Source organism: Pelodiscus sinensis, chromosome 2 (genome assembly GCF_049634645.1).
Source record: "Pelodiscus sinensis isolate JC-2024 chromosome 2, ASM4963464v1, whole genome shotgun sequence".
Lineage (NCBI taxonomy): Eukaryota > Metazoa > Chordata > Testudines > Trionychidae > Pelodiscus > Pelodiscus sinensis.
In genome coordinates this window covers 238317456-238329461 of record NC_134712.1, presented here as the reverse complement: position 1 = coordinate 238329461, position 12006 = coordinate 238317456, and the positions used below count along the sequence as shown (strand labels likewise).

General features: G+C 40.8%; 1 protein-coding gene across 5 annotated transcripts in view; it reads left to right on the top strand.

Annotated features, from left to right (window-relative positions):
* DYNC2I1 (dynein 2 intermediate chain 1) overlaps window positions 1-12006 on the top strand; it is a 100063-nt gene that overhangs the window by 30176 nt on the left and 57881 nt on the right. For 4 of the 5 annotated variants that reach the window (XR_012902113.1, XM_006111907.4, XM_075922734.1 and 1 more), the window contains 5 exons: window positions 3277-3341; window positions 4490-4550; window positions 7467-7532; window positions 8654-8698; window positions 11590-11791. Coding sequence is in view for 4 of the 5 variants with exons in the window: in XM_006111907.4 (XP_006111969.2) it covers window positions 3277-3341; window positions 4490-4550; window positions 7467-7532; window positions 8654-8698; window positions 11590-11791 (439 nt within the window). In the remaining variant the exon portion in view is untranslated. The remainder of the gene's footprint in view (window positions 1-3276; window positions 3342-4489; window positions 4551-7466; window positions 7533-8653; window positions 8699-11589; window positions 11792-12006) is intronic. The other variant, XM_075922733.1, reaches the window with a different exon arrangement.

The following is a 12006-nucleotide window of genomic DNA, read 5'->3' as shown; positions in this document are numbered from 1 at the left end:
GGATGCTGTCATTTGTGAAAAGGAGCATCTGAAGAACTTTCCCATCAGTGAGAAATCCATCTTTCATTTGGATCTTTCGCAGGACCTTTTCCAGGACACTGGCAAACAACTTTGGCGAACAAACATCTCTCTGCTGGATTTTAACAAACAAATCCAGCTCCCCTGACTTTTCCTTCTACTGCTTCCAGAAGTATTTGTGATACATCCTTCCATTTTGCGACGACTTCCTTTTTTCTTCTGGTTTCAGTTATGGCAAGAATGTCAATGCGAATATGATGCAGTTCTTCCATCAATATGTTGACCTGCTCATTGCTTGAGAGGGATTGCACATTTAGTGTGCCAACATATAAATTAATACAAATGGATGGTCTCAGTATTGCAAGACTCTTGGCATCCTCTGCCTCCATATCCGCCACTCCACTACCATCAGCATTACTGCGGAAGTGAGGAGGAACTGCACAGAACTGAAGGTCATGCCATATTATTATTATGTTTGTAGTTGCTGTGGCAAAATTGTTGCCTGGTAGCCAACTTTCTGGTGGCGAACCTCTTTGTACTTTGCTAGACTTGTCCTTGAATGGTGGGCACAGAGTCCACCACCAGGACCGTACTCAAAACCTTTCCAACTTGGTAGAACCTGCCAGAGCTTACGCTGTGCTGGCATATCCTTCGAGAGCCCTGAGTCACCTCCATGCCACAATGAGGCAACGGAATAGGATTTTGTGGAGGGTTAAAAAAAAAAGCCTTATTGTATAGAAATGATACATCCTACCTCTGGCAGGTGCAGCATGGGAAGCAAAGATAATGGCAGAGCCTGTGTTAGAGGGACCCTACTAGTCAGGATAACATTTCTCAAAAAGAACCAGAGGCACACGCAGTGGGTGCTTTGCTGCTTCTCTGAACAAGAGCACTGCAAGCTTCCATCAAGTATGTACTGATGTAACCTACGTATGTGCTAGCCCACAGCCTGAATAACTCAGCAAGATTCCCCTCAGGTTCTTGGGAGCATTATGCAGTGATCTAATCCTGCTGGTTGCACAAATGGAAGATGTACAAAATAGGGATGTTAGCATGTAGTTGTTTACACAATTAATCAGCCTGGTTTTATCAGTTAGACTACATGCACCTCCGCCCCCAATGCCTCTGTATGGAGAGGAGATAAGCTGGTGACTGTGGGAAGCCAGCTTTTAAGATGGGTCCCCATGAGCACTGGGTCCTGCAGAGCTGTCTGCTCCTCCCCCACGCTGCTGCCTTTTTATCAGAGGCAGCAGGGGGTGGGGCGGGTGGGAGCCATGCTCGTAGGGAGCCAGATTTTAAGCTGGAAAAAAATCCAGCGGTTACACATTTACACAAATACACATTAATTAACATCCCTAGTTCACAGACCTCTTTGTGCACAACATAGTATAGTGCAAGATGTTGCCTTAAGGATTACTTGCAAATGTTCAGCATTTTCAAGGCAAGTTCACAGTGCACACATTCAGAATTTCTTTAATTGATGTTTCAGCTACCTATTTTCCATGCTTAACATATAATCATAGGATTGGAAGGAACTTTGAGAGGTCATCAAGTCCGGTCCACTGCGCTCAATGCAGGACCAAACACCATCTATACTAGTGGTTTTCAAACTCTTTTTCCGCATGACTCAGTCAAAGAAGATTATAATTTGACTTGAGTGTGGGCTCCAGAGTGGAGCTGAGGATGTGGAGCTGAGGACTTTGGTGTGTAGGAGTGGGCTTCAGCTTTGGGGGTGTCAGGGTTGGGGCAGGAGGAGCTTAGCTTGAGCAGCTCTCGGTCAGTGATGCAGCGGGTGTGCTAAGGCAGACTTCCTACCTGTCCTGGCACTGCAGGTGAGGCTGTGTCCCAGAAGCAGGCAGCAGCATGTTCCTAGCTAATGGGGGTGCTAAACTAGTGTTCCGGGCAGGGACAGTGTGCGGAGCCCTGTGCGCTCTTCCTCCCTCACCCACCTATGAGTCAGGCCTGTTGCCAGTCATTTCTGGGGTGCAGCACAGTATGCAGTGCCAGAACAGGCAGGTAGCCTGCCTTAGCACTGCCACTGATCACCTGATCACCCTGCAGCAATGAGATCCAGGGCCTAACATTTCATGCCTCAGTACTGGATCACGACCCATAGTTTAAAAATCACTGATCTGACCATCCCTGACAGGTGTTTGACTAACCTGCTCTTAAAAATCTCCAATGATGGAGATTCAGCAACCTCTTAAGGCAATTTATTTGTCTTTATTTGTCAGTGCTTAACCATCCAAGTTTTTCCTAATGTCCAAATTAAACTTCTCTTGCTACAAGTTTGAGCCTCTTGTTTCTTGTCTTATCATCAGTGGTTACAGAGAATAATTTTTCTTCCTCCTCCTTGTAATTCCCTTAGATACTTGAAAGCTGTTATTATGACCCCCTCAGTCTTCTCTTTTCTAGACTAAACAAGCTCTGTTCTTTCAATAATTACTTTCTATTTGGTAGGCCTCCTTCTGACTTCACTGGACATGCAGAGCTTCCTACAACTAATGGAGCATAAAAATGGATAGCACATGATGACCCATGATTTGTTAATGGAATATAACTGCTTCTCAGCAAAATCTTATATTGCTTCTAATACTTTATTACAAGTTCATATACCTCATTTCTGACAGTGTTGTTAATGGTTGAACTAGGGATGTTAAATATCGGTTAATTGAATAGTCGAGTAACCTCATGAATTCTTATCAGTTAGTCGATTATTCTATAGTCCCCGGAAGTGGGGCTGGCAGCCAGTGCGCTCCGGCCCCACTCCTGAGAAGTCCCCTGCCACTCTGCGCAGGGTGATAGGCAGGAGCTGGTCTGTAAGGAGAGCCAGTTTAAAAACCAGCTCCCTTATGGACTGCTGCCTGTCACCCTGTGCTGCTGTCCCAGGGAGTGGGAAGGGAAATGCTTATCTGATAATCGGTTAATTGATTATGCTATTACATCCCTAGTTGAACCTTTAGGACCTAACCAGTGCTGAACCAGAGAATTTGCCGAACCATGGGAAGTCAGTATTATCTAGCAGCATTACCAATACTGCCACTGTTTACTAGGCTCTTAGAAGACATTTTGGGGTAAATTAGAACTAAATAACAGCACAGAAAAGTGGTGTCTGTAAATTTGGCCGCACCCATAATAAGTGCACATCCAGCTAACCACAGTTATGCTGGACCACGAATATTGCTGGACCAGAGAGTGCCAGGCTAGAGAAGGTTCAACTTATGCTATGAATTATGCTGGTCTTTCATTTTTTCACAGAACAGTGAGCACAATAAACAAGGGAAGAGCTTAAGAGAAGAAGAAACCAGTCATCAGTATGAAAGGTACACTCATATATTTAATGTTATTATATACTGTATAATATGTGTTGTATGTATGAAAGTCATAAAGAAAAGGTACAGCTCACATTGTTGTGCGCATTCTTGTCACTTAATAATAAATATGTTTTGACTACATATAATTTATGACTTTTATCATAATCTTGTGGGAGGCATTTTGTACATTCAAATTATTACAAAACCTACATATTATTCTCTAAAAAAGGTGATTTAATAAAAAGTGTATTCAGGCTCTTCTTCCAGTTGTATTATTTTGATTTTTGGTTCATAGCAGTGAGCTGCAGATTTGCAAAATATAGGGTAATTTTATTCTTGTCCTTCTGAGACAATCCAGGAACCTTCAGAGCCAGACATCTATTTGTCTGTTATCTGACAATTTATCACATAGTCATGTAGGTACTTGAGAAGGTCCAGTTAAACTGTGGGGCATACCTTTTATTGTTTCTTTGAATTTGAATTGTAGATATCCATCTTAGCTGCAAGTATGAGGTGGTAAAATTATTAATTAGATAGCAATCTCTGGGCATACAGATTTCCAAGGAAAAGGGTCTAGATTTATCCTGACAAGGAGGGGCAAAAGAGTGAGATGCATAAATTATTTCATCTAGTGATCATGGAGTTAGTACAGCCATACTAAAGGTAGAAAATAATTCTCCTTTATTCTTTAGTCAGTGATTCAGCTGTGTCAGATACCAATATAGCCTTCTGGATTATAACTTTACACATACTGTCAGGCAGAATTCTGCTTGCTGGGTTTTAGCTTAGCTCTTTAGGGCAAATCTACACAGCAGTCTACTGAGCAATATTCAGTAAAGGTACAGGATTGGTTCTTTCCCCTTAACTTTTTCTATAAGTGCCACTCAAGGATAACAATAGAACGTGTCAGGCAGTGTATGTGGGCAGTGTTTGTGCAATTCTTTGCTGATTAATCACTTAGCTCTTAGACTGTTGCCTCATATCATCACCTGCAAAAAGAAACAAAGAATACAATGGGAGTTAGGTTTTGTCCTTGAAGTATTTACATTTATTGGAATGCTTCAACACTTTTTAATATAAAACAATTGTTTTCCCCAACACAGTATTTTTCTCTGACTTAATGCAGAGAAATCAAGTGATATTCCGTTTATTTCTAGGAGTGCAACAGATAAAAGAAAGAGCAATGAAGCAGAAAAGAAAGCGGACACAAGACAAAGGGTAAAACTGTTTGGGAATATTAATATGCAGGGATTTTGTTAGAATTGGAAATATTATGTAGAATGAACTATATGTAATTAAACTAAATATTATCGCAACATAATGATGTGATTAAAATAGATATGGTAATTTGTATTTATATTAAAGATTTTGTAAATAACGTTGGTGTTTCAGGACAAAGTATAGGAACATTGGTTTAATCTTTACCAGTGTGTCCCTCTTATGGAGGGAGATAGGTGCCTATATGTAGGCTGCAGGGAGGTCTCTATCGCTGCCAGTGACATGCAACCAGGAATTTCTGTCCTGAAGTTTGTTGGCTCAGTCTCCTAAGGTTCCACTTTCAATTCCACCGTCTTTTTGAGGAGGAGAAGGGATTTGAATAGGATCTTCCCACCTCTTAGTATAGTGGTCTAACAGTTGAGCTGTTGGACGGTCTGATGTGATATGCCCTCAATTTCTCCTGTTGAAGCTACTTCACAGTAATAAATAATTAAAGAATAAGTGGAGGAGGGGTCTGCCACAGCCCAAGTGGTTGCCCTAATCATCAGGCTACAGAATTATTCTTCCCCACTCTGATCTGGTAAGCCCACAAGCAAAAATTTCAGTGCCAAATAAACTTTTACCCTCAGAATTTAGGCAACTGCAGATTTTATACATTGCAGTGGGGCCTAAAATGGAAACTTACATGCCTGTTCCCCAGGCCTAACTGCCTACTCTGGAATCTAGGTTCCTAAGTGGCTTTGGGAACCTATCCTTACTCAACATTCTTTTCTAATCTTATACATTTGAGGAAAAAAGTCCCCCAAAAGGTGAGAGAAATTTCTAATGATGCATCCCATGAAAAACCTATCTACGTATTTACAATATAAAAATTCAATATTTCCTCTAAGTCTGGAAAATATGGCCTGGGGGCCAAATCAGGCCTGCCAAGCCACTGGATCCAGCCCGCAGAGCATCCTGCTGGGACCTTCAGGAACTCAGCTGCCATAGTTAAAGTGTGGTCCCTGTGTTTCTCTGCTTTGCAGGGTGGGGGGTAAGCTTCGTGTGATCTCTCTGCCCCTAGCCAATCCTCTGATCCTATTGGCTGGAAACATTCGGCCAATAAGAACTGACCTTAGCCAATCTATCAGCTCCTATTGGTTGGAAACAGCCAGCCAACCAGAGCTGAGAGATTAGCCTGGGAGACGGGGCAGCAGAAGCCTCTTCCCCCATCAGGAGTTGAGAGGCATGTGGAGGTAACAGCCTGCATTTTCAAGTGGTCTGGGGCTGCAGCAGGCAGGGAGCCCAGCCTGCCTTGGGGATGCTGCAGGCTGGGAGATGCTAAGGTAAGCACCTCCCAAACAGAGCCTGCCTCTGGTACCCCAGCCCCTCCCTCACCTCAACTCCTTCCCTCAGGTCACCATCCAAACCCTCTGCACCCTCCTTCCCCAAGGAACTACATAATTTTTGCAAGTGGGTTTTAATAGAATATTAAATGCAAACCTCTATTAATGCAACATTAAGATTACACTGTTACTGATTTTTAATAGTCAGGTTATAAAACATTGAAGAAAGTGAAGGTTTCTTCATGAATGTAAACTTTGTCACCTGACACTTATGTAGTATTTTGTGAGATATACTTGACAAAAATAGAAATAGAACATGCTACGTATGTACAATGTGGACAAGCTGTAGGTACTTTGTCTTTGACCATTGGGTCTGATCAAACTGTGCTTCATGCAGGATCTCTGCTTTCCTCCAATATTGGCACCACCTGATGCCTAATTTGATTCCAGATTACTTTAGGGTACGGCTACCCTGCAGGGCTTAACTCGAAATAAGCTATGCAAATTGAGCTACACCAGTTGTGTATCTTATTTTGAAATAGCCTATTTCAAAATGGGAAGCGTCTACACAGCACTTATTTTGAAATAGAGCACTCTTCCTCCGACTTCCCTTATTCCTTGTACAATGAGGGTTACAGGAATCGGAGTATTGACAGTATTTTAACACTATTTTGAAATAACTGCCTGCTGTGTAGATGTGGACTAAGTTATTTCTGAACAGCCCTAGTTATTTTGAAATAGTGTTGCAGTGTAGATGTACCCTTAGTGTGACCTCAGGGTTGCTTTAAGCCATAACAGTAATAAAGATAAACAGGTAATAAAGCCCAAGGGACCATGTAGGGTTCCTGCTTCTGATGTACTTAAAAACATTTTATTACCTTTTGAGTTTTTGGGTAGCTGTTCTTCAAATTCCTTTTTGGCTTTTCTTATTATGTTTATACTTAATTTGGTAGTGTTTATGCTCCTTTCTATTTACTTCCGTAGGATTTGACTTCCACTTTTTAAAAGATGCCTTTTTATCTCTCACTGCTTCTTTACATGGTTGTTAAGCCACGGTGGCTCTTTTTTAGTTCTTTTACTGTGATGGGAGAGCGCTCTGCTGTTAGCTTAGTCTTCACCAGAAATGCTACAACTGCATTAGTGAAGTTGTGGCACTGTAGCGCTTCTAATGTACACTAGCCGTTACTCTGCGCATCTTGTGTGTGAGGTAGGTAATTTATAGCGGCTTTTAGATGGGTACAGCATACTTTCCTTCATTTTCCAAGCCAGTACAATTGGCTAGTGTGAGTGTATTACTACTGCTATTTGCTTACAGGATAAGCAACTGGAATGCAGCCCCCTGCTGCACTCTGATATCAGACCTAAGAGTCATATAGTTCTAACAAAGCTGTGTTTGGCATGGGGTTGAAGTGTAACTTCCCCCTCACTGCTGTGGATGGCTGTATTAGGTTTCTCAAGGACAACCTTTCATTGAAGATCACAAGCATGATATAATGCACAGTGTTCAACATTATTAATATTAATATATTTATAATCAGATCTTTCAGTTTCACTTTTTTTGTCTGATTATTTTTATACTTTTAATCTTTAGCAAAATCCAGGTGATCATGTGTCAACAGGGAAACCTATGCAGAGGCAAAAAAGCGAGGAAGAACTTGTAAGGACAATTGATATTTTTTATTTTCTCTTGATTTCTTGAGAGCATGGAAGTATCAAATAACTTTCCTTGTGAGTTAAATTCCATTGGTTTTTTTTCCATACAATTCTGAATAGTATTTTTATGAAGGTAATTAGTATGCAATTATCAAAAAACTGGCACACACTCTCGAATTGTGGCAGACAGATGATTTGAACAGTTATTGAGAGATCTGGTTTTTTAATGCACTGAAAATAGCCACCCAGTAGTTTGTAGGCTATTCATGTGAATTGTCAACAGTGCTGTTGTTGTATTGTAGATTTTTTCATAAATGGCAGTTACAGACCAGTAAGTCTAATGTAAGTACCGGGCAAATTAGTTGAAACTGTAGTAAAGAATAAAATTGTCAGGCACATGGATGAATATAATTTGTTGGGGGAAGGTCAATATAGTTTCTGTAAAGGAAAATCATGCCTTTCTAATCTGCTAGAGTTCTTTGAGGGGGTTAACAAATTTGTGGACAAGGGGGATCCAGTGGTATAGTATACTTACATTTCCAGAAAGCCTTTGACAAGGTTTTGGTTTGCCTACTAATCCATGTCTGTTTTTCTTAGTTCAAATTTTTAGTTGGTTTGCTTTATGACCCATCAGATTAGAACCCAGTTATAATTAATGCAGCTGTTCAAATAATTTAATTTCACATTAATTACAGCAACAGGAATAATTTCTAGCTCTTTGAGAAATAAATTAGTTTTACTTTGTTGTTATACCAATATGAAAGCTACAGTAACCTATTGTGGGGGTTTGTTGAAAATATATATAACCAGCACATTTAATCTCTCCCAAGAAATCTTAAGAAAAGGTGTTATTCTAAAAATATGATTCAGTTGGCTACTTCTTGTGCTCTTAAATTGTTGTTGCATATCCATCTTCACAACCTGTTACAATGTATGTCTGTAATTGCATTTATGAACTGAATTTATAGTACATTAGATTTACACATTTATTTTTTAATTTTATTAGAGAAAAAAACAAGCTTTAAAGCTAGGTCGCTATTTATTTCACTGGCAAATAAAAAGAGCAATGTATTGTGTAGTTATATAATGGCTTAATTTACTCAACTGTTATGTTTTCTCTTCTAGGAAATCATTGATAACTATTTGACAAATTATGAAGATGATTTTGAAGTATGTATAAATTTTTTTTGCCATAATTCAGAAGTGGTAACTTGCGTTTCTTGTAGCAACAAATATAGCACCGTTTGTGTTTTATGCTTTTACTTTTTGGGTAACATTGTGGCCCTTTCAGACTTCTTACAAGGCTTTTATCTTAATCAGAAAACATCATGTAACTGAATGGTTTTACATATATATAAACAGGAGTGCAAGAGAGGTAGGCCAGGAAAGCAACTTCGACTTTTCCATTAGTAGCCTTCAAAAGATTATCATTTTGTCTTACTAGATTTCAAGTTTTTGAACACTCTTTTGAGTAAAAATCTTGAATTTTGGCCTACTCGCTTGTGGGCTGCTAACAGTAGGAAAACTTCAAATCTGATATGTGTGTCTGACATGTCAGTAGGTCACCAAAAGGTGCTCAGGCTAGCAATTTACAAAAATTATGTTAATTTCTTTTATTGGACTTGCAGTTTGGTTAGAAGAATATAATGAGGTTACCAGATCTATTTACCAGAATTTAGCCAAGTAGACTGGTTACAGTAAAAAAGTGTGCCTTAAGCTGTGTCTGCATTACATGATAAGGTTGAATTTATTAACGTCAATTTCTTACGCCCTGATTTGGTAAAGTCAAAGGTCCATGTCCCCACTGTACACAAAAATTCAGTGTAGTTCAAAGTAGTGCGTCCCCAGTAGGGAGACTGCCATCGCCTTTGAAAGCGATGCACTCTGGGTAGCTACCCACAGTTCCTGTGCCACATTGCATTCTAGGTTATGCTCCTGGTGCACACTGACATTAAAATTGTACAGTGGATGGTTCAGGATTCATGTCATCAGTGTCCCATAATGTGCTCATCTATTCCTTCCCAACTTGCTTGCGATCAATGAGAAACAATTTTTTCATGCCCATTTTGGCCCTGGTTACCTGCACAGATGCCATAGCAGCGTGAGCATGGAAATGCCAATAGTGATCCTTGGTGATCTAGCCTACCCTTTGCTCCCATGGGTCATGAAGCCATAAACGGGCAGCCTGGACAGCAGTAAGGAGCAGTTCAGCTACAGGATGAGCAAATGCAGAATGGAGGTGAAATGTGCTTCTGGACATTAAAAGGGAAGGTTTAATTGTCTGCTGACTAGGTTAGATTTCAGCAAATGCAACATTTTCTTTATGATGGCAGCCTGCTGTGTGCTTCATCATATCTGTGAGAGCAGGAGGGAAATTTATCTGGCAGGGTGGGGGGTCTGAGGCAGAGTGCCTAGTTATAGATTTTGAGCAGCCAGACACCAGAGCAACAAGGAGACCACAGCACGGGGTAGTGCAAATCAGAGAGGCTTTGAAAGAAAGTTTTATGAATGGCCAATTTTGAGAGTCATGCGTGTGGCACCCAATGAGTGTGCCCCTGCATTCAGTGTGTTTGCTTGTAATCCTTCACCACTCCTGCAATACAAGCAATAAAGAGACGGTTATTTAGAGATCATGCGTTTTTATTTAGCAAACACAGCAGGAACAGGAAAGGAATCCATGGTAGGACCTTTATAAGTGGGGAATCAGAAATGTGAGAAGGACAGCCTTTTGCTTCACAATGCCCTGGAGGTTGAGAGTGAGGCTGCCCTTGATTTCTCTCCACCACCATGTCTTAGGGCCCCTAAGGGAGGAGGGAAAGTCATTCTGCAAGTGGGGGAAGGAGAGGGGCAGAAAGCCTGTCCAAGTATGCATCTTGGAAAGCCACCATGCAGTCCATCGCAGACGTTAGGAATCACAAAACTGTCTCATGGTGCTTCACTTGTAGTTCCCTGTGTGTTCTCCTGATGCTCTGCTCTCCTTTCCTGGTGCTTGGAGCTCCTCTGTTAGTGTATTCCTCTACTCAGTTACACACTCCCTGTTCAAGTGGGAAGATTCATTTGCTCCTTGAACATGTCTTCCCTTGTCCTATTTTGCCTTTGTATTTGTGTAAAGCGGACAGCTGGTAGAGCCGAGGGAGTATGCAGCAAGCTCTCTGCTGTTCCTGCTGTAATGAAAAGTTACAAGGGCATTCATTACAGGAGATACGTTCTGGAACCTAAAACCTAATGGCTGTGTCTAGACTGGCCAGTTTTTCCGGAAAATCAGCCGCTTTTCCGGAAAAACTTGCCAGCTGTCTACACTGGCCGCTTGAATTTCCGCAAAAGCACTGACTTCCTTCTGTAAGAAATCAGTGCTTCTTGCGGAAATACTATTCTGCTCCCGTTCGGGCAAAAGTTCCTTTTGCGCAAAGCTTTTGCGCAAAAGGGCCAGTGTAGACAGCTGAGATTTGTTTTCCGCAAAAAAGCCCTGATCGTGAAAATGCCGATCGGGGCTTTTTTGCGGAAAAGTGCGTCTAGATTGGCACAGACGCTTTTCCGCAAAAAGTGCTTTTGCGGAAAAGCATCCGTGCCAATCTAGACGCTCTTTTCCGAAAATGCTTTTAACGGAAAACTTTTCTGTTAAAAGCATTTCCGGAAAATCATGCCAATCTAGATGCAGCCAATCTGTTAACATACAGTGAAGATCTCTTTAAAGACAATGGGGATGTGTTCTGTGCAAGGCCAAAGTTATGTTTTAAAGCAGCCACTGTACAGCAGGTATCAAGGGAATATCTGGACTCACGTTTTGGTGGCAGGCATGATAAGGGACCTGCCAGGGCACTGGCTCTAGTCACGCCAGCGGAGCAGAGTAACAGCTAATGTGGCACACCTCTTGTCTGGTACAACCTACTTGCAGGAAGAATCCTACTTTTCCTCTTCCCATAGGAGCTTCCGCGCAGGAGGAGAGATGGGGTCTGTTCATGCTGGCAGAACAGTATTTTGACACAGGCACCAGTAATATGATTTAAATTATTTAATTTCATTTGTGTTTGATATTTAGTAAAAATAATGTTATTTTAAAGGATTATGAAGATGATTTTGATGATGATGAAGAAGATAATGATAATGAGGACAGAGACTCAGAAGAAAAACTGAGAGAGATCCCTATTTCCAAAAAATCAGAAATAGAAGAAATTCAAAGAGCAATTAATGCAGAAAATGAGAGGATTAATATCATGCCACCAAAGAAAATGCAAAAAGAACATGAAAAGGAGCCAAAAATGGGTATGTTATTGGGCTCAATCTTTTAAGTTTTGTTATTAAATGCATAGCAGCTTTTGTTCGAACAGAATATGTCAGCTTGCTCAAAAGATCTCCATTAAAGGCAAAAAGCTAGTGTTCTGAATGAATCATTTAGCTTTGTGGCTAAGCAGCGTAACTTTCAAATAGCTGAATAAAACTTCAGAAATTTTACTAATGATTTCCAGTGTGAAGTATTA